This window comes from Vicia villosa, unplaced genomic scaffold, assembly GCF_029867415.1.
Source record: "Vicia villosa cultivar HV-30 ecotype Madison, WI unplaced genomic scaffold, Vvil1.0 ctg.000048F_1_1, whole genome shotgun sequence".
Taxonomy (NCBI): domain Eukaryota; kingdom Viridiplantae; phylum Streptophyta; class Magnoliopsida; order Fabales; family Fabaceae; genus Vicia; species Vicia villosa.
The window spans coordinates 335,298-355,969 of NW_026704980.1; the positions used below are offsets into that span (position 1 = coordinate 335,298).

The window sequence follows — 20,672 nt, forward strand, 5'->3', positions numbered from 1 at the left end:
TTTTAATTTAAATAAAATATTATTAATCATTTACAACAATAGTTTTATTTTTTTTTAAAATTAAAAAAATATAAACGTATGTTAAATTTATTTTTATTTTTAAATCTAAAATAAACTAAATAATAAGGAATTTTAATTTTTTGTTACAAATTACTTACATTTTATTTTTGAATTTAAATAAAATATTATTAATCATTTATAACAATAGTTTGATTTTTTTTAAAAAATTAATAAAATATAAACTCATAAATATTATATATTACATATTTATAAAATTATTATTAATATTTGTGGCTGAATATTATATTATATTATTATTATGATAATTATATTTATTTATTTTTAATATAAGGTTAAATTAATAAAAGTTAAAATTAAGATTTTTGTTTAAATTTACTATGAGGTGACATGTGGTCAATTTTCTTTTAGAGATACTACCAAGGTGACATGTGGCTAGGGTTGTCATCATGACAACCTTGGATTTATATATAAGATAATAATCATCATTTATTAAAATAATGATGATGATAGTGATGATAATGACTCTGAATTAGTCAACATATTGATATTAATGGTTCGTTTAAGTTGTTTTTCAAGAATTATTTAATTTTTTATATTATCTATTACATCAAATTTAATGGTTGTATATGTTTACTAAGGTGTAGGGAAAAACAAGAAATCGACATATTTAATAATAAAATCAAGTATACTTGCCACAACGGTTATCTTTTGTAACTGTGGTGAAATGTTAATTTTATTCTAAATAAAATTGTTGTTGTTGGGTTTCGAACCCGTGGTGAAATGTTAACTACTTGTCGTTTATTGAGTTTACCTATAAAAATAGTTTTCATTCTAGTATTGGAATGACACCGTTTGATGCATTGCATGGTAGAAGGTGTAGGACACCTTTGTGTTTGTATGAGTTAGGAGAGGGTGATGTGATTGGACCTGAGACTGTCCAACAGACCACAAAGAAGATAAAAGTGATTCATAAAAAGTTGAGAGCTTCTCAGAGTCACCAAAAGAGTTATCATGATAAACAGAGGAAAGCACTTGAGTTTTGAGAGATGGATCATGTGTTTCTGAAGGTTACTCTCGTAACTGGTGCTTGTAGAGCTTTCAAGTCTCGAAAGCTCACTATGCGTGTCATCGATCCTTAGCAGAATTTCTAGAGGATAGAAGAAGTGGCCTATCATATTGCTTTTCCACTGTCACTTGCTAATATTAATGATTTGTTTCATGTTTCTTAGTCGAGGAGGTACATTCTGTATTCGTCTCATGTGATCCAAGTGGATGATGTGCAACTGAGAGAAAACCTGAATGTTGAGGTATCACCAATGTAGATAGAGGATCGAAAAGTGAAGCAGCTGCATGGTAAATAGATTACCTTGGTGAAGGTAGATTGGGGAGGACCAACTGGTGGAAACATAGCGTGGAAGCTTGGAAGCCAGATGAGGGATTCACATCTGAGTCTGCTCACTTGAGGTAATTTTCTAGGGCGGAATTTTTTGAAATGGGGGGAGAGTTGTAACACCCCAATTTAGACTATATCTTTATTTATAATTTTTATGATTTTTTTGCGATTTATTTGATTGATAAATATTAATAATTTAGTAAATTGTTGTGTAATTGTGGGGGTATGTATGCTTGAGGTGGGGGTATATAGAGAGAGTTGGAGTTGATTAGAACTATTTAGAATTTTAAATAATTAAATAATGATAATTTTAGTATATTTATTTAATTAAAATAATAAGGTTGGTAGAATATTGAATTACTAGATTTAATAATAAAATAATAAGAAAAAGTAAACATGTACAAATTTTAAGGGCAATGTATTAATTGCATGAGGATAAGTCGAGGGTAAAAGGGTAAGAGCCTAATTAGAAGAAATTAGGTTGGAATAAAAAGGGGATTTGGAGAACATCAGAGTGACGGTACATATTTTATAGAATTGGAGCAAGAGAGAGAGAGAGAGAGAGAGAGAGAGAGAGAGAGAGAGAGAGAGAGAGAGAGAGAGAGAGAGAGAGAGAGAGAGAGAGAGAGAGAGAGAGAGAGAGAGAGAGAGAGAGAGAGAGAGAGAGAGAGAGAACAAGAGCTTAAGGTTGAGGAAGAAATCTAGGATCAAAGTGCTTTTGCTGGAAAATTTAGGTAAGGGTGGGAATTGGCTTTAATAATAGGGGTGTGATGAAAGGGTGGAATAGGATTGTGTATGTTAATTATTGATGTTGAATTTGAGATTATTGATGTTGTTGTATGCTGATTATATGATGAATTTCGTGTACCTTATGTGTGTGTAATTTTATATTTTGATGACTGAAACCATATTCACCATTGTTGCAATTTCGAAGGTTTGGGGCATGTCTTTAAATTAATGATTGAATGATCCACCCATATTCATCATTGTTGCAATTTCGAAGGTTTGGGGCATGTGATCTGCGAGAGAATCCAAATTATTCACCACCTCTTTAAAGGAATCAATATGAAAATCAAGATTACAAAACACTTCTTTATTCCATACTTTCAAGGAAAATTTAAGAACTTTTAATTTCTAAATAAAACAAATGTTTTTGAACATTGGATCTCAATACTAATCATGCATGAGTGAACTAACTCCGAAAGATTCTCATGAGATAGCCAATGATTATTAAATATAAAAGACTTATGAATCCACACTTGATTGACATATATAAGGATAACAAGACAATAATCAGACACATCCCTTGGAAGGGTCCAAAAAGACATCTCAATTGGTGACTAGGATACAATTAAGCCTACTAGCTGTCCTACCTTTGGGCTGGATCTAAGTGAATTTTCTCACTATAAAAGGTAGGTTCATTAATTCCCTTTGGGATATAAAATTAAAGGATTCTAAGCGATCCACATTCTTAGAGGAGCTTAAAGACACGCATACCCAAATCCTTTCTTTAGAAGAGAAAATAGGTTTGAAATATCCAAAAACACACCAAATGTCTCCACCAATATTAGATTTAAGCAAAAAAAAATCATTCCACATTGTGTTTTTATCTGCCAAAGCAAACTTAGAGTAGACATTAACCATACAAAAAAAATTTAGTAGCATCTACTCCAAATAAACACTTAAGAAACCAAGACCAAAGAAGGAGAACCAAGATCTACCCTTCGAACTACACTAGATCGAAAGAAGACCTCCTCTAGTTCTTACCAAGGGAGAAAAAATACATTTACAAAACAAATTTCCCCAAAAAGAATGAACAAGGGATATAGAGACCTCACTAAGGTTGGTCTCTTAAATTTCCATGAAATCCAAGTATTTAGACAAAATGAGCCTCCCCACCTTTTTTTAATCCTACCACCCAATGAATTGCCATGGTTACAAAAACTACCCCCAAACTAACTAGTGTAGGGGTAAGACAACATGGGTCTGGATCAACAAAAATTCCTTCGACTTTTTCGTCATGTGAATGACCAAATCTTTACCAGAAAATAAGATCGCGGACTGAGGCATAATAAATGTTGACATGTGTAGGGGTTTGTAATTTCATGGGCCCCTGAAGCGACCAATGAGGGGGCATGAAAAAAAGAGTTTGAACCTTCTCACTCCCCCAATGAGTGGTCACAATGCCCTTGAATCACTTTTCCCATCAAAGACCTATTAATACCTCCTTCCTCCCTATACCTGCATAAAAAGCTGCTCCTTATACATACCTTTTAGATGCAATTTATACATTCCATATTGTTTTGTACTAGAACCATAATTGGTGTTAATTGATGACATATGACTCTATAATCGATGATGTTGATATCCGTTACGGTGGTGCGGGGTGGCCCTACAAGGTTAGCACTCCAACAATCAAGTTGGTTATAGAGTCCAAAATGAGTATATTGAGAAACGGATATTAGAAAAGTGTACCTTAGATGTTAGGTGTGATGACTATACACCTTAGATCCTCTTTATTGGGATTATGCATGATTGGACATTCATATTGAGCATTTGGCCGACCCAAAACACATATTTTGATAGAAAAATATTCTGAATATTAGAAATTAGTTTCCCTTCAATCTCATAAATTTCTTCTAAAACTTACCACACAAAGGAACATGGATATGTGCCTCCACCTCCTTGGTTTTCGATGTGCATATCTGTCAAATCATCTTCTTCTTCCTTAAGAAGGATTAGCGTACCACTATCATTAGACAGATAATCTCATTCATTAAACCACCCCTCTGAAGATGAAGGACAAGCCTAATCATCTTCCATATTAATTCAAACTCTAAACCACCTACACTAACACAATCTTCATCATGGTTACTCAAAATCGGAATCAAAATTTCTTCTAAATCACATTCTTTCTCCACAACCCAAATAAAATAAGTATTTGAATATCACCTCTTCATTAACAAGTTCTCCAATTGGTAGCCTTACTTTTATTCTATCCAATTCAAACCGGACTATAGAAAGAGTCTTGGCACTCATTGATATAACCTTACCAAATATATTTCCAAAATTAGAGACAATATTTTCAGACCAAACATGGACAAGGTTGCCTATTAACCTTATCCATATATCCTTTTTAAAATAAGAGAAGGAGGTTGACCATAGATTAAGAGAGGTAAAAAAACACTACTAATAGGAAAACTCACTAGCTCTAAACTTGTCTAACCCTTAATCAACAACCTATGACCTAAGAAGAGTGTAATCACCTCTAAACTTAGAAAAATTAATACGGGATAGACCATACAAAAATAGATTTTCTTTGACATCCTCATGAAAAATATTATCTTGTAGAAGGAGATAATCAAATGGAATAGGAAGAAGCCCCAACCACTCCCACTTGAAAAAAAAAATTGAATGATAAAACACCTCTTACCCTCACTTGTAAATCTATCGACCAAAATATCATAACTACCATTTGGAATTAGATACTTATATGACACATCTTGGTCTATTTTAAAAAACAGAGATACATGTCTTCGAAGTTTAAAACTTCCAAACCAAATTTTATTTATGTTACTCCCTCCGTCCTAAAATATAAGAGATAAAAAAATGAATTTTTCTTGTCCTAAAATATAAGAGAAAAAATCATCTTTCATCTTTTTTAAGGTAAAATTAAATACAAATTGCATTTAATTTACCTTCTCTCTCATCATTTTTATAACCAACAACCAATTAAAATTGTTTTTACATTTTTTTAAACACTTTATTTCAAGAAAATCACAAGTCAAATTGACATATTTTTACTTTTTTTAGTAAGTGTGATTTTTATTTTTTTTCTCTGATATTTTGGGACGGAGGTCTTGATCTTCCCATTTTCAAGATATTTGACAAAGTCAAATTTAAATCCCAACTTATATCTTTTATTATGAACAAAAACCTCATAAAATTTACCAAACTCAAAGAAGTGCCGACACATTTGTGCAATCGAAACATCTTCAAGAAAATTTGTGAAGTAGAATGAGAGGAGATCATTGATCAAAACCATGAAGAAAAGCAGAAAAACCAAAACCAAAGGATAAAGATCTAACCGAAAAAGTTTCAAAGGATTAAGAATATGATACTTGTAAGCAATTCATGAGAGTGCGTTTAGAAATGAAAGTGTTTAATGTTATGTTTAAGGATGAACAAGTGTGTATATGTGTGCCCGCGCACAGGGAGATTGAGATGTTAAACAAAATTGTGTGCATGATATTTGAGCTTCGTTCGAAATAATTGCATGAGCTAATGTACCAGCATAAAAAGAAAAAGATGCATGTTTTAAGAATGTTAGGTGGTTTTATGCATAATGGATGATAGATGCGAGCATATATAGATTTTACAAGAGATAATGTAAAATAGTATAATGTGGATTGTGTTTGATATACATTGAAAATGGATGGAAAATAACCTATCAAAAGGATAGAAAGAAGGACGAGCTCATCTCTATAGAAAAAATTTTCTTAGCATTAAACGAATATTTTACTATCCTAATTAATAACTTGACTATTTCTTTTGAAAGGAAAATTAATATAATTATAAAAAATAATAATAAAAAAACAAAATAATGAATACAATACAATTATAAAATACATTTAGCATTCCTAACAAAAATAAATAAATAAAAGATTCTTTATTTTTTTAATATTAAGGTTTTACTTATTATAACTTTTTACATCATGACTCTTTTGGTACAATTAAGGCATATTTTATGATTCACCTTCTATAAGATATGACAATGATTTTTTTTTTAATTTAAAAAAAAATGAAATTTCATTTACTAAATTATATCTCGAAACTATCTTCCTCCTGCGTATCCAGACTTGCTTACTTGGATTAATATACCAGCCAAGTTTATATCGGTTCCAATCAAAAAACATTAGACTTACATCAAAGTAAAACAGACTTTATTTTTCTTTAATGGAAGAATTTTTTTACATAATTTGTTTGTCTATGCCTTCTTCCGCGTATTATCAGAAAAGATATGATCCTCGTTATCATTATTACTAGCTCCATAATAGTACTTATAGCATGTGGAATTTTTACTGTATTGCTACTTTTCTTTTAAAACATTAAATTGTAATCTTTACATTGTTCTTAGCTTTCCAATATGTGTGTTAATTATTATGGATGATCTCATTCCATCATTTTTTTCTTCTTCAATTAAAACACGCGCAAGATAAGCGATGAAACTAAAAAATAATAATAAAAATAATAAAAGAATGAAAATGTTACAAATAGATAGATAGAAAAATTGTGAAAGAGATAGTTGGAAAGAAGGAGTTGAAGGATAGGAACCAAACTCGCCTGTTAATAAATATTGCAGTTTCTTTTTTCTAATATTTTTTACATTATTTAGTTTAAACTTTAAAAGAAACACATTAATTTGAGAGAGAAATAGTATGAAAGAGCTCATTCTAGAGCATGATGTTTTAATTGTAACTTGAGAGTGTTTAACATTGTGTTTAAGGATGAACAAAAGTGTGTGTAAGGAGATTGAGATATCAAGTTAAAGTGTGTGCGTGAGATTTTGGCTTGGTTCAAAAAATTGCATGAACTAATATCCGAGCATAAAAAGAAAAAGATGCATGTTTGAAGGATGTTGGGTGGTTTAATTCATAATAGATAATAGATGCATGTATAATGTGTAGATTTTACATGAGATCGTAAAACAATATGCATGTGAATTATGCTGCATATAATAATGTTGTGTTTAGCGATTAACAAGTGTGTGTTTGTGTGTGTACAAGGAGATTGAGATGTCAATCTAAAGTGTGTGCATGAGAATTGAGCTTGGTTCAAAAATTTGCTTGAACCAATATCTCAACATAAAAAGAAAAAAAAAATGCATATTTGAAGGATGTTATGTGGTTTAATGCATAATGGATGATAGATGTATGTAGGCAAAATACCTTTTTTCGTTCTTTAACTTTACTTCGGGGTCCAATTTGGTCCCTTAATTTTTAAAAAGATCAATGTAGTCCTCTATGTATTCAAATTGTGTCACGTTAGTCCTTTCCGTTTGCTCTGTTAGTCAAAGTCAAAATACAACACAACTTGGCATCCACCTGGCACTGACGTGGCATACGATGTTCATCAAGTTCACCAAAATTTCAGGAAAAATTCAAAAATATTGTTTTCAGCAAGGTTTGAACCTTGGTCACAAGGGTTTCAAAGCACATAACCTTACCACTTAACCACTTCACGTTTTCTGATATAACTTACACATTAAATATAGTTTTTGTAATCCTAATTTAACTAACCAATATCAAACCCAGAAAACCTTTTGTTATCTAGATTGTTCTTCATCATCTTCCCATAAATCCAAAATCCCAGAAACGCATGAGAAACCAAATCAAATCAAAAGGACATTCCAAATCAAATTTAAGAAAGAAAGGCATGAGAAAGAAATCCAATTTAACAATAATAAAATCAAATCAAAAACAAATTCCATTCCAAAACCCCAAAAACGCATGAGAAATAATCGAATTGAACAGTAATAATAAAATCAAGAATTGAACAACAGAAATCAAATCAAATTAAAGATTGCGATTTTGAAGTTCCTGTTTTGATGTTGTTATTGGTATGTTGTGTTGGAGGTGGTATTTGGGGAGAGTGTCTTTGAGGACTTGTAGGTGAAACAACTGTGGCGGCGAAAGTAAACAGCAGCGGCGACGGCGTGAGAAAATAACAGCGGCAATGGCGTGAGGAAACTGTAGGTGAAAGAAATTGTGAAATTTATTTTCTATTTGATTTTCAGATTTCAGATTTCAGATTTTTAGATTGATTTTCAGATTTTGATTTTCTTAAATCATGACATCGAAAATTTGTATATGTTTTCATGGTTTGGCTATGATGATGATAATGGAGAAGATGGTGTTAAGGAATAATATGGTAATCTATATTTAATTTGTAGATTAAATAATAAAAAGTGGAAGTGATCTAGTGGCACATTAGTAAGTTCAACAACCAAAGTGACATTGGTTTGAGTATGGCTGAAGGCAAAGTTTTTTGTTCTTTATTTTGAAATTTAGGTGACCTTGGTGATGATGTGATGCCACGTCAGATGCCACTCATGTATAAATAAACGCCGTTTGTGAGATTTAGACGGAAAGGATCTAAATGAAGTTGTTTTTAAACATAAGGGATCAATTTGAACGTTTTAAAAATTAAGGGATTAAAATGGACCCCGAGGTAAAGTTAAGGGACGAAAAAGGATATTTTGCCATGTATGTATATGTCGATTTTACAGAAGATAATTTAAAACAATATGCATGTGATTTGTGTTTGATGCAAATCGAAATTATTGTGTTTTAGGGATGAACAAATGTGTGAGCGTGCGCGCGGGGTAGATTGAGATATCTATCTAAAATGTGTGCATAAGAAGGAGGAGGAACGCTATGATGTGTGTAAATGGCTCGGAAGGAAGGGTGGAATCGGTGGAAGGGGTGAAACAGGAGGTCAAAAGCTTTTTTGAGGAGAAATTTATTGAGATTAGTTTAAGGCGCCCTCGGCTGGAAGGATTAGAATTCCCATCCCTATCTGTTACAGCGGTGCAGCAGTTGGAAGCCCCATTTTCAGTGGAGGAAGTAAAGGGTGTAGTGTGGGATTGTGAGGGGGGGAAATGTCCAGGTCCTGATGGTTTAAATTTTAACTTCCTGAGGAAATGTTGGGGCATAATAGAGACGGATGTGTTAGAGTTCATCAACGAGTTTCACAGCAGAGCTAATCTCCCAAAAGCGATATCAGCGTCTTTTATGGCTTTGATACCAAAGATAGAAAATCCTTAGAGGCTAGATGAGTATCGTCCGATTAGTCTGGTGACAAGTTTATACAAAATTCTGGCAAAAGTTCTGGCAAACAGGTTGAAGAAGTGTATAGGGGCTCTTATTTCTTATGTACAGACAGCGTTGGTTCCGGGGAGGCAGATTCAGGATGGGGTGCTGGTTCTCAACGAGATAATGGATTTAGCGACAAGATCAGGTCAAGAATGTTTGATCCTAAAGGTATATTTTGCGAAGGCGTATGACAACGTATCCTGGGATTTCCTAAACTATGTTATGAAGAGGAATGGCTTCGGAGAAAGGTGGATTAAATGGATCAATGCTTGTATTTGTCATAGTTCGATATCCGTATTGGTAAATGGCAGTCCAACGTCGGAGTTTTCAACGGGTAAAGGGCTAAGACAAGGTGACCCTTTGTCACCATTCCTCTTTACTTTGGTGGCTGAAGGGCTGGCTAAAATGATGGATCAGGTTGTGCAACTGGGACATTTTCAAGGCTTTAGAGTAAATAGTGAGACAACGTATCACCTACTACAATTTGCAGACGACACGGTTGTGTTGGGTGAAGGATCATGGAGCAACATTAGAAGTATTAAAGCTGTCTTTAGGGGTTTCGAATTGGTCTCTGGGTTATTTATTAATCTTGGTAAAAGCAGTTTGTATGGGATTCATTTGGAGGAAGAGTTTCTTTTCGAGGCATCGTCTTTTCTTTGCTGCGAAAGGGGAAGCATACCTTTCAATTTTTTAGGCATTCCGGTGGGGGCAAAGCATCGTACAAAAGCAGTTTGGGCGCCGGTGATCAGGAAGTTGAAAACAAGGTTGTGTCTCTGGAAGAGTAGGTTTTTATCAATGGGGGGAGGGTAACACTGATAAATTCGGTGCTGAATTCCATTCCAATATATTATCTATCTTTCTACAAAATTCCAAAGGGTGTGTTAAAGGATATTATTCGCATTCAGAGGGATTTCCTTTGGGGTAATGGGGAGGAGAAATCCGGGATTATTTGGGTCGGTTGGGACGAAATATGTAAGAGTAAAACGGAGGGAGGGTTAGGGATAAGGTGCTTGCTATCAGCCAATGAAGCTTTGTTATGTAAATGGAAATGGAGGTTTCTCAGCGAGGAGGATGTGATATGGCGGAGGTTAATGGTGCACAGATACGGGATGTTGAAGAAATGCGTACTCGGGGGTGTGAGTCAATCAAATAGTAGAAACTCTTCACTGTGGTGGAGGGATGTAATGTCTGTAGGAACTGTTGTGGCTGCCGATTCAAACTAGTTCTTGGAATCTATTTCTTGCAAGTTCAGAAATGGGAAGAAAGCATTGTTCTGGAAGACAAGATGGCTGGGGGGTGAGTCTTTCTGTAGCCTGTTTTCAAAGTTGTTTGAAGTAGCGACGAGATGCTACGGTATACGCGATGGGGGGAGAGGTAAATTCAGAATGGGTGTGGAATATAGGGGTCCAGGGGGAGTTCCTTGAGGTTCAGGCTGAGGAGCAATTGGTTGAGTTAAACAACATACTGTGTTTTATTGCCCCAAATTATGAGAGGAATGATGAATTCATTTGGCTACCTCAAGGGAAAAAACCGTATACGGCTGGTGGTGGTTATGGGGTGATCAGACGGGTGATTGGCCATCAAACGTTAAATGCAGCGGCTTTGGAAGCGGCCAATCAGATTTGGAGAACGCAGGTTCCTTCGAAAGTACAAGTGTTTGGTTGGAAGTGCATTCAGGATAGAATTGCTACAAGGGACCAATTGGAGAAAAGGGGAGTTCAGTCTAATAATATGTCAAATTTATGTTCTCTGTGTAATGGCGATAGTGAATCGATTTTACATCTGTTTATGTTATGCCCTTTTGTAAAATCTGTTTGGCAGCAGGTGTGTTCATGGGCAGACATAGAAACAATCCAGGCAGTTTCGCTTATTGATCATTTGAAGTTGTTCTCTGCTGCAGTCGAAAGAAAGGTCCCGGTGAAGAAGAAGCTCTTGTTGTGGCTGTCGGTCATTTGGGTGATTTGGTGTCGGCGCAACGCAGTGATTTTTAAAAACGAAGAGGCTATTGTAGTAGATGTTTTTGAGCAGATTCGGCTTTCTTCGTGGCATTGGCAGTGTATAGGTGTGAAAATGAAGGGCCCAATTAATTTTTATTTCTGGTGCCAAAATCCTTTACAATCATTGTTAGGATAATATTGTTGTAATTTGGGCGAGTACCCTTTGTACTCGGTTGTTGATTAATAAAATTCCATTGCTTATCAAAAAAAAATGTGTGCATAAGCTTTGAAATTGATTCAAATAATTGCATGAGCCAATATCCCAAAAAAAAATATGCATGTGGTCTAATACATAACGAATGATAGACGCAAAAGAATATTTTATTATGGTAGTTAATAACTTGATTCTTTCATTTGAAAGGTAACTTAATTTAATTATAAAATAGATAAATAAAAATAGAACATGTATTTTTTTTTAAATAACAATCAAAATTTATTAAGAACGCGGAATATAACTTGACTAAGTATTAACTTTGAGAATTTCTTTGGCCACCTCCCAACCTTCTAGCTCACCTCTGGTGAAAAACCCAGAATACCCCTGACTTCGGAAATGAACTTCCGAAATGCAAGGAAAAGGTGTTTTCGGAGATGCATCTCCGAAAGCGCCTTTTTTTAAAAAAAATTTGACTTTTTTCGGAAATGAACTTCCGAAAACAACATTTCGGAAGTTCATTTCCGAAATATTCTGCGTTTTTCAGATTAAGCAAAACAGCCCCCTCCCCCAAATCATTTACCCTAAACTTCTTCAAACTTCATCTCTTCAAAAATTTCTGCAAAAGCAAGTGTGGAAAAGCAAGTGTGCATTCCAAAAGCTTCCCAAACTCAACCTAAGTCATCCTAATCTCTTCAATTGGTAAGTTTTTGAATTTTTTCAATTTTTAGATCTATTAATAAAATCTCTATTAGGGTGTTTAGAAATTGCAAAAACCACATTGGGGTAGGTTGTTACTGATATTTAGGGTGTTTAGAAATTGCAAAAGTAGTTTTGGTTAAGGTTTTTTGGGTCTGCCATTGGAGCCTGTATTGAAGGTCAGCGCAGGGGTGTTTCGGAAGTTCATTTCCGAAAACACCTCCATCTCAGTTTTCGGAAATGAACTTCCGAACTGTACCAGAAGTTCATTTTTTTTTTGTTTTTTCATTTGTCTCGCATATTAATCGATTTCGATTGTTTACAGGAACATGTCAGGCAACCAACCAGCACGCATCAGACAGGGGAGAGAGTCACAGACTACATCGGCTAGACGTGAGCGGGCGGCGGCGCAGCTGGCGTCGACCCAGGGACGGGGGCAAGGCCGGGGACACCGTGTGCGAGTTCCCGTGGACGTGGGAGAGGGTACATCTGCTTCAGGATCTAAGAGTCGGCTGGCTCGGGTATCTTCTTCCCGCCAGCGAGAGGAGGAGGAGGAGGAGGTGCCAGTGCCATACCACGAGCCGGAGGGTGTACCGGATGTTGACCCTCCAGCCGGGGAGGAGGATGAGCAGGAGGATGGCTATCCGGGAGGGCCCTTTGACACTTCCGTGCTGATTCATTACCACGATCACGTCGCTCGGCGGATTTGGGAGGGAGAGGTATTTTTTTTAATTTAACCGTTTATTTGTCACCATTTTTTATAATGTAACTGTTTATTTGTCGCTTATTTAATATATGTCCGCTTATTTAATATATGTCGCTTATTTGTTTTTTTTGTAACAGGAGAGAGAGCCGCTGAAAATGGTCAACCACGCCCGCAAGATTTTCGGTCTGTTTAAACCAGCAGCTGTGTGGTTTAACGACCATGTGCGAGGTTCAGGGCTCTGCGGGCTCTGCATGACGGGGTACACCACGATTAGCACCGGCATGCAGGGGGCATTTGTGGAGCGCTGGCACAAGGAGACGTCCTCTTTCCACTTGCCGGTTGGGGAGATGACGATCACCTTGCACGACGTGCAGTGTCTTCTCCACCTGCCGATTAGGGGGCCGCTGTTGACCCACTCCAAAATCCAGAGGGTGGAGGCCATTGAGTGGATGATGCTCTACTTGGGCATGGAGCACGAGGTTGCTCACTATGAGTGTGTCACGACTTCTGGGCCTCATGTCCGGTTCACTACACTGAGTAGTTATTTTGAGCAGCATCTGGACGCGGCTGCCGAGGCTGAGGGTGAGGGTGACGAGTTGTTCACACACTATCACCGCGGCTGTGCTCTCTGGTGTTGGTACATGCATGTGGTAGGCGCTGCATGCTTTGTGGACAAGAGTGCCAGGTACGTCGACGTGACCTACCTCCGCTACTTCATGGACCTTGATACCGTTCACCAGTGAAACTGGGGGGCAGCTACTCTGGCATACCTCTACTAGAAGCTGAATGAGGCCTCCAACTGGAGGACCAGGCAGTTGGTCGGATCCTGCACACTACTTACGGTACGTTTTATTTTAACACATTATCGTATTTATTTATTTATTTATGTTTCGTATTTATTTTTAATACATTATCGTGTTTGTGTTTCAGAGCTGGATCATCTCCTACTTCTCCCGCATCCACGGCTTCCACATCGATCCTGCGTACGTTGACGCCATGCCCAGGGCCGCCAGATACGCTCTCCAGAGGGGCAACGATGCGGTGGGACCATACCGTTTGTACCTAGACCGCACGATGCACGACGACGTCACCTGGAGGCCGTTCGCCGACTACGCTCAGATTGTCCCCTTTGACGACATTGCTCTATATTCAGGCTAGTTGGCATGCGGGACCGGCATCATGGTCCGGTATCTCCCTGAGCGGTGCATGCGTCAGTTCGGATTCGTGCAGCGGATACCCAGGTCACCCTTTGAGGCTGCTCCCGACACAGTGACCCGAGTGCAGCTCACTGCCATATGGGCGGAGTGGCAGCAACATGTGGTACCGCAGGAGTACCGTCTCACTCGGGTCACACAGGACTGGCACAGTGAGGAGGGGTACGTCACATGGTTCTACCGGGTGTCTCATCCTCTGATGAGACCCGACGTCCCCGATGCTCCTAGGCCAGCACATGAGGAGATCCTGGAGAACCAGCAGGCCGAGGATGACCACGCCATTGATCTCCTGCCGATCTGCCAGCGGATAGCGATGCTTGGGCGGGACGCCTTGGATCGGGGTGTCGTTCTTCAGGGCGGTCCAGATGCAGTCGCCGTGATGGAGACGATCGTCACTGATGCGGGCCGTGCGGCGGGGTACAGGCGACAGAGGAGGGCTCAGGGTGAGAGGGTTAGGCACACCCAGTAGTGGTCGGGTTTATTTATTTTTTGTTTTCGGATTGTATATTGCGCACACTATTACTATTTGGTTCGGCTTGTATATATTATTTGGATTTTATTTATCGCATTAGTATTTTCTGTTTATATGTCGCTTATTTTATTTGGCGTTTGCGTTTAATTAAAATGCGAGACTGTTTAAGAAAAAACATTAAAAAAAAACACAGTTTCTGCATAATTCGGAAGTTCATTTCCGAATTCACCCCCCATGAGGTGTTTTCGGAAGTTCATCTCCGAATTCACCCCCGTGAGGTGTTTTCGGAGATGAACTTCTGAATTGTGGAAATTTTTTTTAAAAAAAAAAGCGCTTCGGAAGTTCATTTCCGAAGCAGGGGTATTTTGGGATTTTTGCTGGGGGTGACCTCCATAGGGAGGTGGCTAAAGAAATTTTCTTAACTTTTTGTTCTATGATAATTCAAAAGTAATTTGGATTGAGTAAATATCCAACCTGGTTTTTTTAAGTAGAAATGTTATCAGATTAATTTATTTTATAAAATTAAAATAATTTTATCAAAAATATTTTAGAATGAAAGCATATTTTAGAATGAAAGAATATTTTAGAATGAAAGCATATTTTAGAATGAGAGATGAGAGGAATAATTATCAACCATTGGCTTCATCAAGAGAGAGAAGTTAATAACCACATTAATGTATTAATATTTTTTCTCTTAAAGAATTTAATGATTGCTATGTATTTCTCTCATATTTTATTATAAAATACTCTCATTGGATATGCTTTAATTGACAAACATTCCTAATTGCTTGATACTATTTATAAATAAGAACGGTATGGATCTTCAAGTACCCTCTTTGTCATTATTTGGTGATAAAAATCTTCACTCAAATTTTCATAAATTATTTTTTTAAGGTGAATTATTGTTATCTAAAGCATGATCATAATACTAATTTGTATATCACATATTGACGATTCTATATTCCTACATCAATAATCCAATAAACAATTATTCTAGGTTAGTTTACTAAATATGTTTTTTAATAGTAAATTATATCCTAAATTGAATAAACATAAGAATTGAATAAACATAGGAATTCAATTGTACAAATAGGACTCGTGAATTATATTTTTGTTTCTCATGGTATTAAAAACCATAGAAAATACAATCATCCGAATTACACATATATTTATAAGGGCCAAATGTCACACCCCTTATGAAAATTGTGTTTTTATTTTAAATAAGGGTTCATGAGTGCTTTTCACAGGTTTCTTGTAGCTCCCAATGCAATACTACATATTTATGTGCTTTTTCTAAGCTTTTCCATTCTTTTACAGAAAGATGCGGGCTGGACTAGCATGCACCTCACGAGGGTGGCGCAATGCAGAAACCCCTTTCCGTACGGTGCTCTAGCTAGACAAAAACATGGTGCTTGAAGTGGACTATTGTGCATGGTCCATAAATTTTGTGTGATGCTTCAAAGTTCACCAGCTTACTAGTTTTGACTCCACAAATGTCATTTGACTACATATTTTTAAAATGAGGGGGACACATATATTTCGTCTAATAAAATACTGAATGTTAGAGATAGTGTTAAAAAAAATGTATTTAATGTTACTTTTGTATAACTCCAAACCTCAAAATCAATTTATTAAGTTAAAAAATCGGAAAAAAACAAAAATATAAGAATTTGTGTGGTTTAAAGGGATTAGAAATAAAAATGACTAAATAAATATATAGTTCCAACAACTTGCTTTCTTATCTTTTAACTCTAAAACTATTTGAAATAATTAAATTTTATTTCACATTATTAAAAAAAACTTTAAAAAATAGTAACTATATACAAATTTTTAATGTGCACTAACTAATTTCTAAGTCATTACCACAACACACTATTATTAATCTCATTTATTCTACCTATAAAGAATATGGATAATATTGAGTAAAATTCAAATGTGAGTGGTTAAAAGGATGAAATGTCTTAAATTTTGTATGAAAATGTATCATTTTCATCTCTTGTGTCCTAGAGCAATAGACTTGTTGTTTCTCGAAAATTATCATGTCTTTCCAAATAGCACTATACCAAATTTGTCTTTTAGCAGCACCCCTACGAAAGCGCTTTTAGGAAAAAGCGCTGGTATAGGCTTCGCTAAAAACAAAATTAAAAAACACGCTAAAAAAGCGCTCTTATAGGGGGGTATGAAAGCGCTTTTAAAAAGCGCTCTGGTAGGGGGGGTATGAGAGCGCTTTTCAAAAGCGCTCTGGTAGGGGGGTACGAAAGCGCTTTTCAAAAGTGCTCTGGTAGGGGGGAGGAACGAAAGCGCTTTTTAGTCAAAAGCGCTGGTATAGACCAGGCTATGAGAGCGCTTTCCAGAAGCGCTTTAGTAGCCTTTATTAATAAAATTAAAACCAAAAACACGCTTCTACTATTTCTCACTTTCTCTCTTTCGTTTTCTCTGCACGCGAAACAGAAACCCTCACCGTCTTCTTCATCATCCTCCATCGCCCCTCCGTCCACCACCTTCGGTCCTCCGTCCACCACCATCGGTGCCGTCCACCACCATCGGTCCTCCGTCCACAACCATCGGTGCCGTCCACCACCGCGAAGTTCTTCTCCGATTCTCACGACATCTTTCAATTTCGGTAATCTTCACAAACTTTGAATTGAGTTTTGATCATTGGATTTGCTTGTCGTTAGTTCTTGCGAATTTGTTTGAATTATCTGTTTATTACTCGAGATGCAATAGATTTGTTATAATGGAAGTGTTCATAATCTTGCTTTTGTGCATACTAACTGTTTGTGGAATGGATTGAACCAAGTATGTATCAATACTGCCTTGCTTTATGAAAATGTATTGGAATTGCTTGCATCTCCCATAACTGAAAACAGAAGCAAATAAATTGAGTTATTTTAAATGAAGTAGAACTAGAATGACAAAATATAAAACTTACAGTGAGTTTAAATGTGGCAGTGAGATAATGGATTCTGGAAGCTGTCCCGTTAGATCATTGTATGAAAATGTATCAATAGATTTTCAATAGTTTTGATCATTGGATTTGCTTGTCGTTAGTGCTCTAATTGTTTCACATGTAGAGATTAAGTAAGTGCTTATTGAGATAGGTGATTTTGTCTTGTTCTATTGCTACCATTTTCTTCTTGTCTTGTTCTATTGCTACCATTACCAAGGTTTTTTTCTCTCATCTTTCACAACTTGCTCAATTTACAAATTCTTGTTACTATATATGAATTTATGAAGAAACATTATTGGTATTTTTACGGTTTAATCAATGAAATTGTTTGTGTAAAAAATGAAAGACATGGTTGGGTATCTCCGAGAATCTTCCATCTATGGATAGTTATTCTTTTTTTGTTGCTTTTCAATTCAACTTGATTAGTTCTAGTGTATAGCTTGTGTGTAGACTTAGGAAATGAATGATATTCCAAAACACATTTTTATTTAATTTTAATTTTAATTATTTGTATAGTAAAATATATGGTATGCATTTTCATGTTTGTCTCTTTTATTTTTTATGATACATGCAAGAACTTATTAAGTACTTTTTTTATTTAATTTTTGTTTTAAGTTAAATTAATAAATAGCTAAACATATTTAAATAATTTTTGTAAATTTGAGTGTTTGTAGTTACTATAGCTAATTGATAATTGATTTCATATCATTTTAAATAATGGAGTTCTATATTGGGGTTTTTTTGATATTGTGTTAGTAGTGGTGTATTTAACTGCATCGTGTGTGTGTTTAATTTTACAGCTACTTTGAAGTCTCTGGTTTCTACTTGTACAACGCCGATTCAAACCTACCCATCTCCCACATCAAGTCTATAACTCAGGTTACTATCCCTTTCTTCTTGCTTATAGTTTGTTATATTCTGCTTATAGTTTATTGTTTATGGTTCTATTTAATATCAATTTAGTGTCTCTCAACCATTTTTTTGGTTTGTGGACTTATATTACCTTGAAATAAGGTAATGTCTTCTTTAAGAAATCGGGTATTCTGATTAGGTATTCTGATTAGGTATTCTATTATGATGATAGCTATTTATTATCTTGGCAGAATTCCTTATAGAAACGAAGAAGCATTTGTTTAGCTTAATTAAGACATGGATAAGACATGGATGAATTCAAACCGGTTGTCGAAACAGTACGAGAAAGGGGTATGGGAATTCGTTGAGTTTGCGGTTGCGCACTCCGAAGACCCGCTTCGAATGCCGTGTCCTTGCTTGGGTTGCTGTTATGGGGGTAAGGTTGACGGGAAACAGTTGGGATCCCATTTACTACGGTTTGGAATTGATAGAAGTTATACATGTTGGACAATGCATGGTGAGAAAAGTAACGGGAATGCTGAGTCGAGGTGTAATAGGAAGTATGCTTCAAACGACGATTGCACAGACACATACGATTGCGATCGAGTCGAAGAGATTGCAGAAGCGCTTGAAGAAGATCTTGCGGATTGTCCCAAAATATTTGAGAGGTTGGTAAGCGATGCAGAGAAACCGTTGTATGATGGTTGTTCAAAATTCACAAGATTGTCTGCGGTGTTAAAGTTGTACAACTTAAAGGCGGACAATGGATGGTCGGATAAAAGTTTCACAGAGTTATTAGCCCTTATGAAAGATATGCTACAAGAGGATAATGTTCTTCCCAATCGAACGTATGAAGCCAAAAAGATGTTGTCCTCTATTGGCATGAGCTATGATAAGATACATGCATGTCCAAACGATTGCGTTTTGTTTCGAAACGAGTATGCAGCGTTGAATGAGTGTCCTAAATGTGGTGCCCCTCGATATAAGAAAAAGTTGTCTCCTGTTAAAGTCTTATGGTATTTTCCTATAATTCCGAGATTTAGACGCATGTATCGTAGTGAGACCGATTCAAGACACCTGACTTGGCATGCAGATGAAAGAATTATTGATGGAAAGTTGCGACATCCGGCAGACTCACCACAATGGATGAAAGTTGATACTGATTATCCTGAATTTGGAAAAGAAGCAAGAAACCTTCGGTTGTCATTGTCTACTGATGGAATGAACCCGCATGGTATTCAAAGTATCTCGCATAGCACATGGCCTGTGATTCTTATGATCTATAACCTACCTCCGTGGCTATGTATGAAGCGTAAGTACATGATGTTATCAATGCTAATTTCTGGGCCTAAACAACCAGGGAATGACATAGACGTATACTTGGCACCGTTAATCGAAGATTTAAAGTTTTTGTGGGACAACGGTGTGGAGGTTTACGATGGATATAGGAAGGAAAGTTTCAACTTGAGGGCGATGTTGTTTGGAACAATTAATGATTTTCCAGCATACGGAAATCTATCCGGGTACAGCAATAAAGGTCAAAAGGCGTGTCCCGTTTGTGAAGATGAAACCGATACGACACGATTGGATCTTTGTCAGAAGAATGTCTTTCTCGGCCATCGTAGATTCTTAAATTCTAATCATCACTACCGTGGGTGGAGAAAAGCATTCAACGGAAAGGCCGAACATGGTACAGCCCCACCTTTTTTGTCAGGTGATCAAATTTTTGAAAAGGTGAAAGATGTGAGCACTCAGTTTGGCAAGCCTTTTGCACATTCACTTGTCAAGGGTGGGTGGAAGAAGAAGTCCATTTTTTTTGAACTTCCATATTGGAAGTCGTTGTATGTAAGACATTTCCTGGATGTTATGCATATTGAAAAAAATGTATTTGACAGCGTCATAGGTACGTTACTCAATATACAAGGAAAGTCTAAGGATGGCCTTAACATAAGGAAGGACATGGTAAACATGGGGATGAGAACTGAATTGGGACCCGTGACGAAAGGAAGACGAACATATCTGCCACCTGCTGTTTACACTCTATCTAGAAAGGAGAAGAAAACATTGTGTAAGTTCCTCAGTGAAGTTAAAGTTCCAGAAGGCTACTCTTCAGATATTAGAAGACTTGTGTCCATGAAAGACCTCAAGTTAAAGAGTTTGAAGACGCATGATTGTCATGTTATAATGGAACATTTTTTACCAATAGGTATACGTTCTATTCTGCCAGAAAAAGTAAGAAGCGCAATAACTAAGTTGTGTTTCTTCTTCAGGTCAATTTGCAGTAAGGTGGTCGATCCCGCGATCTTACCAACATTGCAAAAAGAGATAGTTGTTACTTTATGT

The 20,672-nt window shown here is 36.3% G+C and overlaps 1 protein-coding gene across 1 annotated transcript; it reads left to right on the top strand.

The window, feature by feature from the left end:
• Window positions 1-10,650: 10,650 nt before the first annotated feature.
• Window positions 10,651-11,421, top strand: LOC131623073 (uncharacterized). Its single transcript, XM_058894099.1, has one exon. It carries the CDS (start codon window positions 10,651-10,653, stop codon window positions 11,419-11,421), a length of 771 nt encoding a protein of 256 aa, XP_058750082.1.
• The last annotated feature ends 9,251 nt before the right edge of the window (window positions 11,422-20,672 follow it).

Bases quoted from the DNA above. Each gene is read 5' to 3' on its own strand.
- LOC131623073 (XM_058894099.1), top strand. From the start codon at position 10,651: ATGGGGGGAGAGGTAAATTCAGAATGGGTGTGGAATATAGGGGTCCAG.